The sequence below is a fragment of the Henckelia pumila genome, chromosome 2, assembly GCF_033568475.1.
Source record: "Henckelia pumila isolate YLH828 chromosome 2, ASM3356847v2, whole genome shotgun sequence".
In the NCBI taxonomy this organism is placed as follows: Eukaryota; Viridiplantae; Streptophyta; class Magnoliopsida; order Lamiales; family Gesneriaceae; genus Henckelia; species Henckelia pumila.
The window spans coordinates 10,592,024-10,613,381 of record NC_133121.1 but is presented as its reverse complement, the minus strand read 5'-3'; the positions used below and the strand labels follow the sequence as shown (position 1 = coordinate 10,613,381).

The window sequence follows — 21,358 nt, the reverse complement described above, 5'->3', positions numbered from 1 at the left end:
AAGCATCTTTCTCCGACACTTTGTCGCTACTCAATCGTTGTTCCGGCTCCAATGCGATTTCTGGTGAATCTGAACCACAAGGTGATGGAGAACACACATCAACCAACACATTAGTTTGCGACAAATCAGAGACTAAATAGGCTCTATGATCGGGCAAATCGTCGCCTTCATAGGACATCCTAAGCATCTCCTCATCAAGCTGAGGCTCAAAATCTTGGAGTTTAAGGCTAAACCCTTGATTGATACCCGGGTGCAAACCATGATCTATATCAGACGACCAAGTATCCTTTTGTCCATGAGAAGATAGATTTCCGGCGTCATCGGAGTAATATGTTGATAGACACTTGGTGTAGTAATCAGACAACAAAAATTCATTCAGCCATGAACTATTGCTGGATTGAAGCTCCGGCTGTATTGCTAAGTTGGCTCTCCGTTTTCGACCAGGATTCCACGTTAACAGAGGTCGATTCGCAATCAGTCGTGTAGAACTACGATCACTAGTGTTAACAGTGGCAGCTCCTGATTCAAACTCCTGTGAATTTACGACACCGCCAGCATCTCCTTGATTGACCTCATGATCATCAGCAGCAAAGAATTCAGGTTTCTTGATTTTTTTTATAGCAAAGGAGAACAAAATGATTGCAACCCTCTTCAAGAACTTGGAGATCAATAAAGCTATAAAAAGGGTGATTTTGAAAGGTGTGAGGATTAAGAGTACAGCCAACTTTTGCACTTCATTTAGCCATAGAAAAATCTGGCAAAAGAACAGGAACAAGGGATGGATGTAAAAGCTCAAGTAAAACCACTTCAAGAATCCATTTGGGATGATTCTAAGCTCGATAATCAACCAACAAAATGCAAGCAAAGCCATTAAATTTGCAATTTTATATTAATCAAATCTTAGTCTGTGTAATTATATATACTGATGATTAAGAAGTCAACCCGTTGATCGATAGCTAGGAAGTCAAGTAGGATCAAGACTTTAAGAGGGAAAAACTTGCATGTTCCTAATTTCACAACCCACCATTAACAGAAACATTCAATCACATCAGTGTTGTCCCAATAGAAGCTATTTCGTATCTGTTATGAATTAAAGATTGATTTAAGTTACTATATGAATAAATTGTATCTTGTTATAAAATCATTTTAAATTTTCAGCAATTCTTATCACCAAATATGGCCCCGCGAGCTAGTGACTTTAAGAAATGATAAAATGTCATACTAAATCGGTCATTAATGATTTAACTAATTGTCTTGGGTTTTGCCTCCCCCGAATAAGTGCTCTGGTGATGTTCCAGAGCTAGCTAACTACAAGAAGAGGATAAGATCACGTATAAAGTCGGCTGATAATATTGTTTTATCACATTATAAGGATCTATTAATTAATTAATTAATTAATTAAATCAACGGCTTCACCTAAGCTTACCTTCCAAAGATGCTCTAAGAAAGTGTTTGCACTCACTAAAAATAAGTGATTATTAGATTTTAGCTTAAAAAAAATCATATTTGTGTGCTTTTTAAAGTCAGATTTTGTGTTAGCTTGTGCTTATATTAATTAAAATCTTAAAGCTGGTCATGAGGTGATTTTTATTGTCCAAAAGTGATTATACTATTTTGATAAATAAATAAAATTTTCTTTTGGACCATTTTGCCCCTGTCATTTTTCCGGAAACCCTTCTCGTTTCTCTCATTCCACATCCTATCTTCCTTCATTTTTCTTATTCGATTGTTCGTATCTCATCGAGAGAAATCGATGTCAAGAACAAGGTATTTAATTCTCGAGATAATTTGCACTTAAAGGTAAAATTTTCCTTGAATTCGTGGTTTTTCATTGGAGTTTAGCAACAATTTTACATTATTTTTAAAATTTTATTTTTCATTTACATTGCAGAAAGTCACACAAGCTCGAAGAGTTAATCAAGGAGATTCAATTAAGGAAACCGAGTTAAATCAAGGTAAAACAACATGGAATTCTATTCATGTTTATGTGATTACGATTAATATAGTAAAATATGCAGGTTATTAGATACACGGAAATGAGTGTGTTTGGATGCGATTGTTATTATTGGAGGTTTTGGTTTGCATTGAGTTTTTATTCCTAAATCTTTTGGAGAATTAGGCGGTTTGGGATGTGAATTGATGGTTAGGCTGACCAAAGCTGGTGAAGAAAAGAATCAAATCCTTCAAAGTTAACATTGTATTTTATTGTAATTCGCCTGCTCCTGCTTCATTTCCAGAGTCCAAAAACTCCTCGACTTAAAAATTTTCGTCATTTTTAGCCCACAATCAGGATCTGCTTCTTTCTTGGTTGCTGATCTATTACTGCTACATGTCCTGCTCCCAAGACTGCAGGAACACAAACCCATTTGATGCTTCTGTTTTTCCGACAAGGAATCTTAAAAACTTGAAATATTCAATCCCCTATGGTGGCATTCGATGAATATCATGTGGTTATAAATGCGATGTTTTTGGTTTGTGAGTGTTTAGATTCACCATAGCAAAAAAAAACAATCAAGAGAGATTCGATTAATTAGGTACAGTACAGTTTTCGAACTATAACCTTTCAATGTGAGTTTGGTATAATGATGTGTTATTAAACTATTTGAGTTGGCCAAGCTGCAAGCTCTATGGTCGGTTGCTTGTTATGTTGATGGATTTTTTGTGGTTTGTGTGGATCCAGGTGGGAAGCTAGTGTACCAGACGACTAAGAAGAGGGCGAGTGGCCCTAAATGTCCTGTTATTGGGAAAAGAATCCAAAGGATATTCTTTTTTTTTTCCCACTAACCTATGTGTATCAATATTTTTTAATAAATTGAATTGATTGTTTTGTTCCATCTGTTGCGAGCTTCATTTTTCTGGGATTTAGATTTCTTTAATGTTTCTTTGAGAAAGTGTTGGTCTTTCTGAGATTTTTATGAGTTCGTATGCGGTTTGTATCAGCTGGAAGATATGAATACCCTTTTGCGTTGGCTGTTTGATTGTTCCACGAGTCATTGTGTGGTGTTGTTGAAAGTATTGGTGGATATAGGGAATGCACACATCTCATGGTGGACACTCTTATATGCTTATTTCTCAATTTGAGAGAAAGGATCACTTAATGCTATTCAGGATAACTCTGTTTATACTTGAATTTCAATGACATTTGAGTACACCTAGACCATAGTTATTAGAAGTGGAATGCCCATTGATGTGCAAAGAACGGAGTTCATGCATCCTTACTAGTAAACTAGTAATAGTAATCATATAAATTTCTCAATTGAAAAAGAAAAAGAAAAATTAAAACATATTTAGAGAACACAAAGTAGAAAGATCAAAACTGAGAAAATTCATCAAAATTTTTATATCATAAAGATCGGTTAATATGGAATCAGTGGGTAAGTTACTCTATGAAAAGACTCCTACTTTTATATGCCTCAAAAGAAAGATTTTGCTTTTGTGAAATACAGAAGGATCCTTAAGAATTTTCAAACTTTCAATGTGCACACTAGTTTTGTTAGTAAACCATCTTAACCTTTTGATGCATGACTAGATTCTTGACTTTGGTTTAGATCGATCGGGTGCAGATCAATCACATGCATGTATATCTTTGCTTAGACTAATATAAAATTTATTAAGTTACTCTACTCATTATATTTTTTAAAAAATTGTATGCAATATGTCAGATTCATCATCGGAAAGCAGGTTGGAGAATCCATTTGAATCATCGACCATTGACATTTTAGATGATGGGATAAGCGAAGCAGAGAGCGAAGGTACCGGTCCAAACATATTTAGTACAAAGAAAAAAAGATATATGCATGCTATTATGGTTGGGGCAGCGATATATTTTGAGAAATATTTACATAAAGTTCGTTGCTATGATAGAGATTATAGTGGATGGGCTTTTTTATGTCTATTTTGAAAGGACATCCTCGTCGATGTCACAATTATTTTAGGATGCATAAGGAAGTATTTTTTGAGTTGTGTGCATTATTGGTCACCAATTATGGTGAAACGACCCTGACTCTCTAATTAATAAATAAATATGCGGAAATTTTTTTTTTTTATTACTTACTAAACAAAATATGTACATATATGCACAGAATAAAAAGATTTAAAAATAAATAAATAAATAACTTAAATAAAAATGCATTCTTTAATAAAATAAATATCTGAGTCTACATTTAATTAAAATACTGTCATGAGAAAATAATTAAAAACTGCATGCACTAAAAATATTTAAAAATAACATTCCAAAACCCAACCACTGAAAAATACTTAACAATGTAACATACTAAAAATATTCAAAACATGCATAACGATTCAGACATCTATCACGGTCACGGGGTCACTGCATGTCCGCTCATATGTTCTCGCCGCCGGTAGGAGCTACATCCTCCTCTACGTACTCACCTGCACCATACCAGTGTAGTGAGCCTAGAGGCCCAACATGCTAACATAACAAGGGTTTAAAATAATTTAAATCAAATTGCTACTAATACATAACATATACATGAAGGTGCATGCTTAAAAATATCATAACATATCATAACTTAAATTATCTTAAATAACATAACACATAAATATTGTTGAGCAAATTATTTTCTAACATCGCATGGTTGTATCCGTAGTGTAACCTTAAATCATACATTAAATACTGATCAGCGTGAAAACCAACGTACGTGGCGGTGACGAATCACCTCTTAAATTGGCAGTAAACTGCCCTTCAATAGATCACATATGGGGACGAATCCCCCTCAAATCTCAAATTGTCACACTACTTCAACTTCCAACATAAAATATTTTCTTATTGCTCAACCTTAAACATTTAATCGTACATAAAATTATTTCATGAATGCATGTACTTAATTAAAATGTGTGTCCTTCATATATATTTAATTTAATTTCATACTAACATATAAATATTAAAATAACTTCAATGCATAAAAATAATTAAATATATATTCAGGACACATGCAATTTCTCATGGATTGTACTGGACTGCTGGCCCTAACACTCAAGCCCATTTACTTAAATCTGGTCCATTAACACTGAGACTGGCCCAATAACATACTTAAGCCCAATAAAAATTATTCTAAGCCCAATTAAATAATTAAAGCCCATTTAAACATTCTAGGCCCAATAACAACTTAATCTGGCCCAATTGGCACAAAAGCCCAAAGACTGGCCCAATAACTTCCATGGGCCCCCAAGGCCCATAAAAATTAGTGGACTCACTTGTTTAATTTAATTAAGCCCAAATAATAACTTAAGTGAAGCCCATTAATTAAATTAATCTAATTAGCCCATTTAAACTCTTAAATTCATTAATTAACTTAAAAATAAAATACCCGAGCCCAACTAACTTAACCCGGACCCGGACCCAACTAACTTAACCCACTTACTACCAGACCCGACTCGGACTCACGACCCGACCCGGAACCCCCTAGAAACCCAAAAACCCGTAGCCAACAACCCAACCCTCTTCCCTTGCTGCGCCGCACGGGCAGCAGGCCTTCATAGCCTGCTGCCGCCCCGCTCCGGCCACGACCGACCGAAGCGCCGCTGGCAGGACCTTCCCAGGGTCCTGCCGGTTCGAACCATACCCTGGCTCGAGCCCCATGCACCCAGCCCTACGAACCCGAGTCTCTCTTCCAAAAACCCTACCTGCGCACCCCTCTCGGCCGAACTGCTCCAGCCTTTGTTCTAGGCTCGTTTGGCTCGAGCCATTCGAGCCAATCCAGCCTAGACCCCTTCTACACAACCTCCTAGACCCGACCAGCAGCTAGACTCGATCCAAGCATGACAAAAACGTGAGATGAATGAACAATGAATACACAAACTTCAAACCACACAACTAATTATTTTCTGAAAATTCTTTGAAGGAGAACAATGCTCACGCACACACACACGTATAAACACTGATATAGTACGTTAAAATAAAAAGAATCATGCCTTGCACCGTAGTTTGAAGAGAAAGGAGTGCGTAGAACGATTCCGGGACGACGGGGCGATGATGACACGCTTGGAAGCTTCAAAATCGGCTATGGTGTTCTTCGTGGAGGCTGCTAGCCGAAGAAGATGATGAATATGGGGTGGGGAGCGGCTGATGGAGCTTTGGATCGAGGGGTTTTGGGTAGATTAGGTTTAGGTTTTTAATTAAATAGAAAATTGGATAATTAATGTATTATTTAGGATATTAAATATATAATATATAACTTAAAATAAAACTCTAAATAATATTTAAAATCTGATAACATTAAAAGAAATCCCGAAATTAAAAATTAGGGGAATTTAAAAGATAATAAAAAGTCAATATTTTGGCTTATTTTGAATAAAAATGGACTCCTAAAATTATATAAAATTAAATACTAAAAATATTGAGGAAATAAAACTCAAAATAATATTTTTGGGCTCTAAAAAGACTCATAAAATAATTTGGATAGAAAGTTGTCATCTCGTCCGTCCACGGTCCCGTCTACGCGATAAAATAATTAAAATACTAAAAATCCTAAAAATCACTAATTATGGGCTAAATGCTTAAAAAAATAAATTAAATCATGCACAAATAATTCACATAATTATTTAACACATAAATCACAAATTTAAATAATTAAATACCCTAATTATGCATGCGGATTTACGTATTTAAAATACCGGGTGTTACATATGGTCTTAACCCCATGAAATCTGTCACGGTTGAAGAGCAGTTGGCAACGTTTATGATGATAGTTGGTGTAAGAGAAGGTAATAGACAACTGCAAGAGACTTTTCAAAGGTCTGGTTTTACAATTGGCAAGTCATTCCATAATGTCTTACGAGCTTACACAAAGATGTCTCTTGATTGGGTTAGACCATTCCAAAACTTCACAAGAACACCTTCCTATATCAAAGAAAATCCTAGATACTTTCCCCATTTCAAGGTAAAAAACAATATATTTTTTCCTTGTATGTTAAAATTATCACTGAGATGTAATACTAATTTCTATATGTTCTTTAAAAGGATTGTATCGGTGCAATTGATGGCACACATATCAAAGCCTCAATACCATGTCATTTGCAAGTACCATATATTGGTAGGAAAGGTTATCCAACTCAAAATGTAATGGTCGCATGTGATTTTGATATGTGCTTCACATTTGTGTTACCTGATTGGGAAGGAAGTGCTCATGATACTAGAATTTTCTACTCCGCAATAAGAGATGCATCCAAAAATTTTCCAATGCCTCCAAGAGGTGCATGTTTTATTATTTTCTTTCAAGTCTAATTATTTCAATCAGTTTTATATTGATTATCACTATTTCAATGACTTCAGGAAAATATTATCTAGTCGATGCGGGTTATCCTAACACATCAGGTTTTCTTGCTCCATACAAAGGGCAAAAATATCATGCTCGACTTCCAACGTGCATCTGTATACAACAATCATTATGAAGCATTCAACAATTTGCATTCATCGTTGCGTTGCACCATTGAACGATCTTTTGGAGTATGGAAGAAAGAAAATTTCATGCTAACTGATATGCTTGTCAATATTATATGGCCTGATCAAATTGTTCTTGTGTCAGCTACAATGGCGATTCACAATTTCATTCGTAAGAAATACTTGGAAGATGATGATTTCATGGAGTATGAAAATAATGTAGACTATTATGAAGATGATACGAGTGGAGTTAGTAGCCATGACAGTGAAATTTTATCTCAACAAAGTGATTCGACAATGAATAAAACAAGGGATGATATATGCTCATCTATCGCATTTCGAAGGCTGGGCGTCCCCTTGACTTGAACTTATCGGTTTAGGACCTCAATTTAGTTTTATGGATGTTTGCTTCCTAATATCACCGTTTGAAACTTTATATCAGAGTAGAAGGATTTATGTTTCTCATTTTTTTATTGAAAAAGTATGCATATAATTCATATACTTGAACAAATAATATATACTAACAATTTTGGCACACGCGATGCGTGTACACAAAATATAAAAGATGAACGATTTTTTTTTAATAAACAAATATGATTATATAATTATTTATAATTGTGGCGGAACAAATTCAAACATTCTTTCACTAAAAAAAAAGAAAATAAAGTTTAAATAAATAAATTAAAAAAGTAAATCAAATTTGAATTAATAAAACAAAAGCCACAACAAATTAAAGGTATATTTGAAATATTAAAAAAAGGCATCACCAAAAATAGTTATTATTAGACTCTCTCCTTTTATTAATAGTATATGTATATATATTGATATCTGATTGACCATATATGTGGAACATATATTTGGTAAACTTACTCTAATCAAAGTTAATTATTTACACATAAAATTTAGGTCGCCAAATTCATAAAACAAATCAATATATATATATATATATATATATATATATGTTTGGATACCAAATTATTTTTTTTGATAATAATAGATAATAATATGATTATGAGCCAAATAAAAAAATTTCATAAAATAAAATCCAATTTCATATATAGTTTTTTTTTAAAAAAGAAAATAAATAATCCTCAAAATGCTGGAAATAAAATAGAACAAACAAAACAATAAAAAAGAGCAAATACGTACAGTACACTATTTTCACACTTGCACAGTTATTAAAAGTTGAAAAAAAATATATAGATGTGTTCCTCAATAGGGTTATTTTTGTCATTTTATTAAAATGCTAATATGATAATCACTTGTTTACCAAACACATAACCATAAAAAAATTTCAGCTTTTGGCTTTTGATTTCAAACACCACCTAATTATGATTTTTTCTCATTTTATCATAATCTATTAATTTAATCACTTAACCAAAAGCACAATCTATTGCAAACACTCCCTAAAAATTACAACTTGTGATTATGTATAGAACACCTTGTTTGACCTATGTCTAAAAAATTTGATGAAGAGAGAGTTGGATCGATCATGAGAACTATTAATTAAAGATCGAATATCAGATAATTTATAAAGAAAAAACTTTTAAATATTTCGATCGCTTTATATTTTTTTGGAAAATTTCGAAAATTGTCATATGATTAATTTGCTTAGATATATATACTTTTTGGTCAAATTTTCGTCTTGATATTAATATATATTGGGTTTTTTTAAAAAAAAATAAAAAATTGGTCACTTTAATCGTTTTTCTTCCTGCACATGATGTGTTAGGCTAAGTATGTAGTTGCATGATGATTTTATTTTTATTTTTATTTTTATTTTTTGGAAATTTTCACAAACAAAATTGATGTTTTAGATTGAATGAGTGGCCATTCATGAATAATGCCTTTTCCCAAACAAAATTGTCCTCATAACCTTCACTTAATTCTCCTAAGTTAAATATTATATAATTATAACTAAATACATCAATTGTTTGCTTTGGTTATTGAACAAAAGTTAGGGGTTCATCAATTTTTTTTAATAACCACCCGAAAGCCTGAATCGAATTGCACCGCACTATTTTTTCCTAAATTTTTTTAAAAACTGTGATTAAAATAATAATAATAAATTACACCGCATACGTACATGGTATAATTTGTAAATAATATATTCATTTAAAGAAGTCGTTATTCACTCTATCTCAACTCAAGTAAAAAATTATTCCTCCAGTACATATCTTTTTTCTTAAATATTCTCCAAAATAGTCTTTTATTTGTTAGAGACTTAGAGTGTTTATTCATTTTATCATAAATATTTTGTTTGAAGTTTGAAAGTAAAAAAAAAGAAAAGAAAAAAAAAGACAATATAGTGTCAATGTTATTATTATTGTGAGTGTCATGTCGTGCTCAATTATTAATCTGGTTTTGAATCTTGATTATATATTGTTTTATTTAGTTTTATTTTTGCACGATTTAAACTATATTTTATATTTGAAAGACACTTTATTGTTATTGTTTTTGAATATTGGAATATATCTTATAATATTTTGAATTCTTTTGATCATTTATAAAACTAACCGCAAAACTGACCGCAATCGCCTGAAACCAGTCAAAACCGTAATATTAATTCTACAAGTAAAACCGCGATTATTTTTCAAAAAATTAACCGACCGCATATGTCAATTCGATTTGATTTTTTTTTTAAAGCACAAAACTGCATCGTGATCATCTCTACAAACCGTTACTAATATAAACCCATTAATCAAAAAAAAAAAGTTGCCGGGAACCCCATTCCACATGAGTCAGATGCCCATTGACTCATGCGAGAGTTAAATTGAGGGATGAACACGAACGGCAGGACCTGGGGAGGAAGCAACATGACCAACCCTTAGAGCATACCACACAATATTTCAGCAGGAAATATGCTCCATACGAGGATCGAACCGACAACGCTGGAGAATTTTTTCTTACATCATCTCAAGCCTTACCAACTCGCCTATGCCCCTGTGAGCATGTAAACCCATTAATATTTACTTATTTAGGGCGAGAAAAGAAATAGAAATGACTTCCCAAAAAAAAAAAAAGAAAAGAAAAGAAAGAGTAAATAAAAAAAATGCAGAACTAAATTTCAAATTCCCGCCCAAATCTGAAACATCTGCCACGTTGAAACCTCATTTGACCGCGACAGGAAATGTTTCAACTGACGGAGAGCAAAATCGACTGATTTTATCTCAAAATCGCGGCCAATGGAATCAACCACAGCGAACGCCGACGATTTGATGGCTGAATCCACCCGGTCGGCGTCCCGACCTCCGAGGCTATTTATCAAGGAGATGGTGATGAAGAACTTCAAATCCTATGCGGGCGAACAGCGCGTTGGCCCTTTCCACAAGGTTTGGAATTTTTTTTTTTCTGTTTCCTTCGAAATTTTTACTCGATTTCATGATTTTACGATGCGTCGTTGCTTTTTACTATCTTCGCACGAGTTGAATTTTTCTTATTTTCACGGCCAGAGCTTCTCTGCGGTGGTTGGTCCGAACGGAAGCGGGAAGAGCAATGTGATAGATTCAATGCTGTTCGTGTTTGGGAAACGAGCTAAACAGGTATACTATTTTGTCGAAATTTTTTAGCTCTGTTATAGAAAATGTCTAAGCTATGGATGCTTTATTGTTACGAATATAATGCCTAAAGTGCGAGCTAAGAGACAATATGACGGTGTTTCTTTTGCTTATTGTATTGGAATTCAATAGAGTTCACCTCAGTTGTTCTGGTGCATTTCTGTTGCCGACTGAGAATGCAGGAAGTTTTTCTTCAGAATTTTGAGCCAACAAAGTTATCCACGTATAATTCTGCTGATCTGGTAATCGATGTTCTGAAATTGGTTTATTATGCTTGCAGATGCGTCTTAATAAAGTGTCAGAGCTTATTCATAATTCAACAAACCATCAGAATTTGGACAGCGCTGCTGTATCAGTTCACTTTCAGGATATCACTGATAAGGTATTTACCCATATAATTTGGCCCTTTCTGAATGTTGTGCTGTGTTGCTTTGTGACACATAAAGGTTCATAGGCATCGCTGTCCTAGTTTTAAGTGAAGAATGATATTTGTGTCGATATAGGATGATGGAACTTACGAAGCTGTTCCTGGAAGTGATTTTGCAATTACTCGAGTTGCATTCCGCGACAACTCCTCTAAATACTACATTAATGATAGAGCAAGTAACTTTACGGAGGTGACCAAACTGTTGAAAGGAAAAGGTGTTGACCTTGATAACAACCGTTTCTTAATTCTTCAGGTTCCATCTTTTTTTTTTGTCCCTGAAGATTTTCCAGAGTATTTTTAGTTTGAATTAGATGGTAAGCTTTATGTTGTTTTAATAATACATAGCCTTTTCTCAGGGTGAAGTTGAGCAAATATCATTGATGAAGCCAAAGGCCCAGGGATCCCATGACGAAGGTTTTCTTGAGTATCTTGAGGATATAATTGGAACTAACAAATATGTAGAGAGGATTGATGAATCTTTTAAAGAGTAAGTTATGTGCTCCATTCTTGAAGTCAGAGATCCATAACACATGTGATTTTTTAAACATCAAGAATCTTCTATTTCTTCCATTCATTGGATGAACTAACTTGCGATGAAGTTGAGGGAATACACAAATAGAGGTCATGTCATGCTATTTTAGCCAAATTCTTCAGAAGAAATTTCTATTTGATGTTGATGTAGCTTTTCTGTGCTCTGAGAGCTTACCACTGAGATTTTGTTCACTAACCTGGGTATTTGTTGGAGCTAAGTACCAAGTGTAGAAGCATATGATTCTCAGTGAGTTATTATGCTAGATTCTTAGAAGGCTCTCTTGGCCTGTGAAAGTGGCACATACTTTTTGTGTTTTAGTTCTAACTGGAGGGAGAAACTGTGCAGAAGAAGACAACAAATCATTCTGTAATCTGTAAGGTATTTCACGTAGATTTTTTTGTCAAATCTCTATTGGTATGAAGACTGTTATCTTAACATCGCCAGATTAGATATGTAAACCCTTGTGCTCCTCGAATGTGGCCATGAATGAGCGAACACCTGAGCTCCTTATGTGGCATGAATGTTTTTTTAACTTCCCTTATTTAACCACTTATGACATGCATTTTGTAATATTTTTAGGTTCCCAATGCTGTTCCAAATTAATTCACTACATTACATAAAGGTGAAAAATATTTTTAATTCAAAATTTTACTTATTTTTTCTGATCCTGGAGACTGGAAGCACTTAATGAGAAAAGGTCTGGAGTGGTTCAGATGGTAAAGTTATCTGACAAAGAAAGAGAGAGCTTGGAGGTAATTTATATTTTGATGTTTATATGGTATATGTTTTGCAGTTTGCTCTTAAAGTGTTATATTTATGTTTCTGATTATGCCAGGGAGTGAAGAATGAGGCAGAAGCCTACATGCTTAAAGAATTGTCTATGGTGAAATGGCAAGAGAAAGCTACCAAGCTGGCCTCTGAAAATAATGCAACTGAACTAGAGAAGCTGCGGGAAAATGTTCTGAGCCTGGAAGAAAATATAAAGATTGAAAGGTTGGAATACTGCATATCTGCTAGGAAATTATGCTAAACCTGAAATTCAATGGGGTAATCTTTACAGGGAAAAAATTAAAGAAAATACCAAAACATTGAAAGAACTTGAAGATTTGCATATGAAGTATATGAAGAAACAAGAGGTTTGTACTTCTATCTTTCTGAAGCACCCACAGGCCACAGTCATGACAGCTCCGTCTAGTTAAAAGTTCTGTGCCCTTCATGTTGTGATTCATGTTCTGATATTGTCATTCTTTTTAATAATTATTTCCTTTCTTTTGTTTCTTTTGCAAATGTGCTTAACTTTCTAAATGTTTTAGTCTGAAACTGTTGCCGGGAAATTTCAGGAACTAGATAGCAGCCTCAGGCGTTGCAAGGATGAATTTAAGGAATTTGAAAGGCAGGACTTGAAGTATCAGGAAGATTTTAAGCATTTGAAGCAAAAGATAAAAAAAGTTGATGATAAGCTGGAAAAGGTATGCAACGAAAAAGTTTCATCTTGTCTGTAACAAAATTTTTATTTCTATAGCCTCTGCAGGATTCCACCAAAATTGCTGATATTACTCAAGAATGTGAGAAGTCTCAGAATTTCATTCCAAAGCTTGAGGAAGGCATTCCCAAACTTCAGAAGCTTTTAGTTGATGAGGAAAAAATGTTGGAACAAATCAAGGAAAGTTCTAGAGGTATGTCTGTATTGAAACTTTTAACCAGCTGTCTTGTAGTGATCTAAACATGAGAATCACCTTGAAATGAATTACATATTTTGTATAAGAGGTTGACCTATAAATAAAAAAACTGAGAATGTCATTGTTTCTGTTGGTTTTGATTGTTATGGATCACAGATTTGTAGTTGAGGAAACTATTATATTATAGAAGTAAGTTAAGTAATGAATGCAATGTAATATGAGTTTACTCTTAACTTGAATTTTTGAATCCTAAAACAATAATCATAACCTACTAGAGGATTTCAGTTCCCTTTGCTTGTTCTTTCATGGATAATATTATAAAGTTGGGAATGTTAGAATATTCTACTTTTGCATGAAAATTGATGTTTTGACCGCTCTGATATTGTTTTTGTTAACTTTTGACGTATGTACATGCAATATGGTGGATATATGCAGTAGGCACAAACACATTAGCTTCATCATCAGATAAGTGATGGCCTTTTGAATTCAGAAAAAAAGGTCTAAAGGTTATCAATTAATAATTGGAACATGTGAAGCATGTCTCTTCGGGTTTGGCATAATCACTCTCTGGCAAAAATATTTTGAATTTTCTAGAAATATTGGTGACAATGTAGTGATGTGATGCAAATATTGACCAAATGTACTCCACCTTATGGTGATGAATTTCTTTCTTTTCTTGTTAATCTTGCTATTCTTTGTGTAAAGAACTTTGTTTTGATTCTTTGTTTACCAACAGCTGAGACGGAAATTTTTCGCATTGAGCTTGCTGATGTTCGTGCTGAACTAGAACCTTGGGAAAAACAATTGATTGAGAGTAGAGGAAAACTTGAAGTTGCAATGACCGAGAAAAATATTTTGAATGAAAAGGTGATGTTGGCAACCTAATTGAGATATTTACATTTTCTTATCTTTATGATTACTTCAATTTTCCAATTATTGAACGGCTGACATTTCTTACGCTGCTAGAAATTGTTATACAATTTTTATTCCAATTTAAGCTGGCAATTGCCTCAAAGTTCTCTTGAAAACTTTTGAGATTTTGGATTCAGTTCCTTTTGTGGATAGATCTAACCTCATTACGAATGATCATTTCATATCACAGCACGGAGCTGGTCGTGTTGCTTACGAAGAAGCACAGAAGCAGATAAACGAATTGCAAAAGAGTATTGAGACCAAGTCTTCAGTTGTAAAAACTATTCAAAATGACCTAGAGAGACATAAACTTGAAGCATCTGAATCTCATAAAATAGAGCAAGTAAGCTGTCTGATAGCATTTTTTATCCTGACGTATGCTGTCATTTGTTGTTTATTGAGCCATTTGGCACCTGGCAGGCATGCATCAAAGAACAAGAAAGGTTGATTCCTTTAGAGAAAACTGCAAGAATTAAGGTTGCTGACCTTTTATCCACTATGGAATCTGAAAGGAATCATGGATCTGTTTTAAAAGCAATACTGCATGCTAAGGAATCAAACCATATTCATGGAATATATGGCCGGATGGGAGATCTAGGAGCTATAGATGGTGAGCATCTCATGTGTGTGCAGATATGCTAAGCTAAAACATAATTGAGATAGCTGCAATTTTCTCTGGAAATAGGCATCTCCGAATTTATGAAATATAGGTACACACTTAATATACAAACAAAACCACCCTCTTCAACACCAGCAGCATCCACTTTGCAGAACTAACTGTTGCATTAGTTTTTTCTCATGGTTTCACCTTGCATTGTGCTTGTACTTAGCATCTGGATCCTTTCACTTTCAACCTTGTTTAATTTCAAAAGGAGGTTGTATTACCATCTTTGAGCTGCGCCCATCAATTCCTTTTGTGTTTTGGCCTCATAAAATCTCTCACCACATGACTAAGGCAGGTGCATGTTTCCTGATAATGTTTTGGTTGTTGAAAATACAATCTAATTCAGGTATAGCGATAGCAATATTCCAACTTCCAACATTTTCTTGAAATATCGTCACTTGTAATTGAGCTTATTCTATCATACTTTCCATTTTCATATACTAAGGGCCTCATAATTATGAATTGCGAAAGATGATGCTAATTGTTTAGAGAACTGCATGATTGAGAAGCATCCATTTGACCTCAAATATTCTATTTTTAAGTATGACTTACAATTGAGAAATTAATGACCTGATCACATCTTACGAATGCTAAGCTGAGTTTTGTTTTTCTTCAGTCACGAGGTTCCAATAATTCAGTTGCATTGGTGATTGCACTGGCTTGAACATTCATAGTAGCTTCGTGAAAGTTGTCATTGAGAATTAATCATTATTTAAGTTCTAAAAATGCTTATAAATTCTGTAATATGTTTCTTTTGTATATTAAACTGCTTCACCATTAAGTGGACCTTATTCTTTTTAGGGAGCTTGTTTTGTTTATTTTGCTTTATCCCTTTAGTTGTACCTCTATAACTATCGAACGACATTTTGCAGCAAAATATGATGTTGCCATATCAACTGCATGTCATGGATTAGATTATATCGTCGTGGAGACAACTGCTGCAGCACAAGCATGTGTGGAGTTGCTTCGTAGTAAAAACCTTGGTGTTGCAACTTTTATGATTTTGGTACATCAGTCGTTCCACTTTTTATGATTTTGGTATATCAATCATTCCAACTGAGAAGTTTAAAGTTACTACTTGATTTGCCACAAATCAATCTGCTGTTGCATAATTACATTAACAGATTTTAATGAAGCAAATATGATTATTGGTTGCTGATTGTTTATGCTGTTTACTCTGGAGTAACACAAGGAATACAAGTTTTCTGCGATGCTATAATCTAATAATTTCTGTGACAATTATATTACTGGAGCTTTCACTTGCAGTGTTGCAATTTTTCTCTGGAATTGTTATTTCATCTCCAAAACACATAGGTTCTGCTATTTGTCGGTTTTTGTTGAATTCATCTTATTACTTATTAGGTTCTCTGTTTGAAAGGTCCAATCGATGAGAATAATTTCAGAGTAGCTTTTTATTGACTTTGCAATTCTTAATCTAGGCATATTTCTTGATAGCTAGACTTTGCCATTCTTCATCCATGAAGGATTATGATAATAAGTAATCACGGTTAACCTAGTTGTGTTAATGACGTGAATTTTTGGAAGTTTGAACTTTCTATCAAACTAGTAAAGAATCTTAGGCTGGATGGAGAGAATGTAAACTGAGTTGAATGCATATAAACCAAAACGTATGTGCAGGAACTGATTGCATTCTAACAAATTAGGTGCTGATTGTTTACAGGAGAAACAAGTCGAACACATGCCTAGATTAAAGGAAAAAGTGGTTACACCAGAAGGAGTTCCACGCCTATTTGATTTGATTAAGGTTCAGGATGAGAGAATGAGACTTGCTTTCTATGCAGCACTAAGGAACACAGTACTGGCTGAGGATATTGATCAGGTATAGCCATCACAATAGATGAAGATATTTTATTTTGGTGGTCTTAAGTTTTAAAATATAACTTTCAGAAGGATCAACAGTAACGAGGATTAGAGCAATCTGATAATGTAATTTTACTTGTTGATGCTGTTCATGTTGCTGTTTCTTGATTCTATTTATGTGCTGCAAGAACTTATGCCTAAACCCAAGAAACCCAACTCTGAAAGAACATCTCTTACACTGCTAAATTGTTAGAAACATTGAAATATACACTGTGGTAACTGTTCTTTTACAAATTTATTTCCAAATGATAATTTTCTTTTACATCATGCAATTATATGCACTAAAGACTTGAAGTGTATTATAATTAACCATGTAAACATCATGAGTTACTTTGCAACTTTGTTATCCTGCCACTGTAGGCAACTCGCATTGCTTATGGTGGAAAGAAGGAATTCTGGCGTGTCGTAACACTTGATGGTGCTCTTTTTGAAAAATCCGGTACTATGACTGGTGGAGGAAAGAAGCCACGTGGAGGTAAAATTGGTTCATCTATTCGAGTTGCCAGCGTGTCAGGAGAAGCAGTGGCAAATGCTGAAAAGGAGCTTTCTGATTTTGTTGAAAGCCTCAGTAATCTACGCAACAAAATTGCTGGTGCTGTAAAGAGTTACCAAGCCTCAGAGAAAACAATTGCACGCTTGGAAATGGAATTAGCAAAAAGTCAAAAGGAGGTGCTCTAGTGTTTTTATTTTCTTGTCATAATTCCTATGCCAATTGTATACTAAATCTGACTATTTGTTTCTAACAGGTGGACAGTCTGAAATTACAATTTGGTGATCTAGAAAAACAAATGGATTCCCTCAAGGCTGCTTCTGTCCCAATCCAGGAAGAGGTTGATGGGCTAGAGGAGCTGGGTAACATGATCTGTGCTGAAGAGAGAGAAATCAATAGGCTTATGCTTGGTTCAAAACAGCTCAAGGAGAAGGTTTGTCACTTGGCATATTAATATGACTAGTTAGTATTGATGCAAATTACTCTCTCTTTAAACACCGATCTTGTCAAACAAATTGGCACTGCACAGATCTGTTACTGCTTAAGTCACTTGTGTAGGCGTTGGAGCTTCAGAATAAAATAGAAAATGCTGGCGGAGAGAAATTGAAAAACCAGAAGTCTGTGGTTAGCAAAATTCAGTCTGTAAGTATAGAATGCTGGTGATCATTAAAGTCATATATCGAGTAATAATCCACCAAATTATCTTCGGCGTGCATATTTAATTGGCACACTCTATGTTTACTTGAACAGGATATTGATAAAAGTAGCACTGAAATCAACCGTCGCAAAGTTCAAATAGAGACAGGCCAGAAAATGATGAAGAAATTGACGAAGGGAATTGAAGAGTCAAAAAATGAGAAGGAACGTCTTACTCAGGAAAGGGAGAAGCTGCGTTCCACCTTTACAGAAACTGAACAGAAAGCTTTTACCGTTCAAGAGAATTATAAGAAAACACAGGAGGTCAGCTTTATGTTGGTCTGTGCTTGTGCCAATGGGCGTTTAGCTTGTGCATTGCTGTAGTGTTGTTCTTACAGCATTTAATTGTTTATGCTTAGTTTATTGATCAACACAAAGATGTCCTCGATAAGTCAAAATTTGACTATGAAAAACTGAAGAAAACCGTGGATGAGTTGCGGGCAACCGAGGTCTGCTCAGTTTTTATTTTCATTCTTTTCCTTTTTTCTTTTCACTACATCGGTTTTAAACTCTCTGTAATTGATGACTCAGGTGGATGCCGACTACAAGTTAAAAGATATGAAGAAAATTTGTAAAGAGTTAGATATTAAGGGAAAAGGATACAAGAAAAAATTTGATGATCTACAAGTTGCTTTTTCAAAGCAAATAGAACAGTAAGCATTTGGCCCAGATCACAGCATTACAGTTCTAACGATGTTTGATCTTCCCAACCTTCTTTTCCTGCTTTCGATACATGTTTTCTTCCTGTTAGATGGATGCACTGTTTATTCTTGCTAACTTGCTATTCTTTTACAGGATTCAGAAGGATATGGTGGAGCCAGAAAAGGTTCAAGCCACATTGAATGACGTTACTCTTGGTGAGACATGTGACTTTAAGAGGGCAATTGAGATGGTGGCCCTTATCGAAGCTCAACTTAAAGACATGAATCCTAATCTCGACTCGATCTCAGAGTAAGCATTGATTTTGGTTATTTTGTAAGCTATAAGTAATTAGGGATGTATCTCTGTTTGATAATATCTAGTCAATAACATGTTCATCAGGTACCAAAAAAAAGTATCCTCGTACAATCAGCGCATTGAGGAACTTAATATAGTTACTCAACAGCGTGATGATATAAAGAAGCAATATGATGATTGGAGGAAGAGGAGGTAAATATTTGATTTTGCCAATATATTTATTTGCCTATTTCCAGACCTCAATTACCGATTACTGAAAATCACATGTATCTTCTATTGTTTCCAGGTTAGACGAGTTTATGGCTGGTTTCAACACAATATCACTGAAACTGAAAGAGATGTATCAGGTTTAACAAGACAGTTAGAATATTTGCTTGTTTCCTATTGCTCTAGCTTTATGTCGTATCTGCTCATGGATTTTCTAATCCATTTCTTGCATTATTTGAGTGACTTGAGATTTCTCCGGACCTTTGACTATGATTACTTCATTCATTATGTTGTTTGTAGTTTCTTTGATTATTTCTACCATGCGTGTCTTGTTCATTCAAAGTGTCTGTATGGGCAGATTATAAAGACATCAAGCTTATATTCAAATGTCTGTTTGTTTATTCCCTGCCTTTTTGTTTTAATACTTCACTTTGTCACATTTTTGGTAGAACCAAGAAGCATAGTGTCCGTTAAGTGGGGCGCTGATTTCTTACCTTATTAATAGTTGCTCTCCACATTCCTGCTACAGATGATTACTCTGGGAGGTGATGCAGAACTTGAGTTAGTTGATTCCTTGGATCCTTTTTCTGAAGGTGTTGTATTCAGCGTCAGACCTCCCAAAAAGAGCTGGAAGAATATAGCCAACTTATCTGGTGGTGAAAAGGTAATCCATTTGTTAGAATATGGTGACCTTGATTCTGTTTGGTTTGACTTGAAAAGCTTGCAAAAATATATTTGTTTTTGTTTTCTAGGCGTTTTGAGAACCATATAAAACATCCATTAAAAACACTTTACCATATTCAATTATCACCGTAAAAGTTTTCTTCTGTTTTTTTCCCTGGATAGAGGTTTTCGATGTAAATCGTGTGTGCCGTTTTTTTATAGTTTACTTGTGTTTAACATGTTCATTCCTGGCACCTTTGGAAATGAATTGGCATCAAATCGTATGGGTTCCATAAAAATTTCCATTCCGAACTCACCTTAAAATGTTCAACATCTTGATTGGTGTTTTTTGATGCCCACCCTCAGACACTCAGTTCTTTAGCTCTTGTTTTTGCCCTGCACCACTACAAGCCTACTCCGCTCTACGTGATGGATGAAATTGATGCCGCTTTAGGTATGCTGTGGATTTATCTCTTCACTCTTGGGTTTATTATTGAAGCTATTTTCTTCATATGACCCTTTTTTTTTTTGCTAATGTCTATTCGTCGGACATCTTGCACGTACAACTAGATTTCAAGAATGTTTCCATTGTCGGACATTATGTGAAAGATCGTACCAAGGATGCACAATTCATCATCATAAGGTGAAATTAAATCAACCATTGGTAATCATATTTTCCTTTGCATGGAATGTTAAGTGCGACGTTTCTGAAATTGTTCTTCTGTTGCAGCCTCAGAAATAACATGTTTGAGCTGGCGGATCGACTTGTTGGAATCTACAAAACCGATAATTGCACCAAGAGTATTACAATCAACCCCGGAAGTTTCGCGGTTTGTGAGCAGGCTTCTTGATGTTTTCTAATACCATTCATGAATGAACTTGGAAGTATCTGTAGTATTCCTTCAATATTAAAAGAATCTCGAAACCATCTATTTGAAATTTTGAAGTACAGAAATTTTAAAAATCAGTCTGGTTTGTTGATTCAAAAATGGGTTCGAAAATTAAATCAAGTTTGTTTCTGATTGATATTATTATATGGTAGTAGCAGTATAACTAAAGATATTGGATCGGAAATTGTCGACTCCATAATTGGTCTTATTTCTTCTCGAGTTCATTTTTATCAAGAGAGATCCTACAAGAAACAACGGCTATTTCGGACAGTTTCTCCAATACCGTAGTAGCATGTAGCGACTGTTTGATGGTCGCAACTTTCATTTCAAATTAAATCTAAGCACATTTTATATGATTCTTTTTAAATCATCGCAATACTTTTGCAGCGATTTTTAATGTC

The 21,358-nt window shown here is 34.4% G+C and overlaps 1 protein-coding gene and 1 long non-coding RNA gene across 2 annotated transcripts; both read left to right on the top strand.

The window, feature by feature from the left end:
• The first annotated feature begins 1,677 nt into the window (after positions 1–1,677).
• On the top strand, positions 1,678–2,762 carry LOC140880162 (uncharacterized). Its single transcript, XR_012149600.1, has 3 exons — positions 1,678–1,800; positions 1,892–1,955; positions 2,681–2,762. It is a non-coding gene; the product is annotated as an uncharacterized lncRNA (long non-coding RNA).
• A 7,763-nt stretch (positions 2,763–10,525) lies between these two features.
• On the top strand, positions 10,526–21,051 carry LOC140882594 (structural maintenance of chromosomes protein 4). Its single transcript, XM_073288684.1, has 28 exons — positions 10,526–10,734; positions 10,855–10,944; positions 11,240–11,341; positions 11,463–11,639; positions 11,743–11,873; positions 12,592–12,670; positions 12,754–12,911; positions 12,979–13,054; positions 13,259–13,387; positions 13,450–13,594; positions 14,334–14,464; positions 14,700–14,852; positions 14,930–15,119; positions 16,046–16,179; positions 16,855–17,013; positions 17,415–17,723; positions 17,801–17,977; positions 18,103–18,186; positions 18,295–18,504; positions 18,600–18,689; positions 18,772–18,893; positions 19,036–19,191; positions 19,282–19,389; positions 19,484–19,544; positions 19,934–20,068; positions 20,434–20,521; positions 20,638–20,710; positions 20,798–21,051. The coding sequence occupies exons 1-28, from the start codon at positions 10,588–10,590 to the stop codon at positions 20,916–20,918; spliced, it is 3,735 nt and encodes a 1,244-aa protein (XP_073144785.1). The 5' UTR covers positions 10,526–10,587; the 3' UTR covers positions 20,919–21,051.
• Positions 21,052–21,358: the final 307 nt, after the last annotated feature.

Excerpts from the sequence above, each read along its gene's own strand:
- LOC140882594 (XM_073288684.1), top strand. The coding sequence starts at position 10,588 with ATGGAATCAACCACAGCGAACGCCGACGATTTGATGGCTGAATCCACC. Across the intron at positions 16,180-16,854 it reads TTGCAACTTTTATGATTTTG|GAGAAACAAGTCGAACACAT; the intron begins GTACATCAGTCG and ends GATTGTTTACAG. Across the intron at positions 17,724-17,800 it reads TAGCAAAAAGTCAAAAGGAG|GTGGACAGTCTGAAATTACA; the intron begins GTGCTCTAGTGT and ends TGTTTCTAACAG.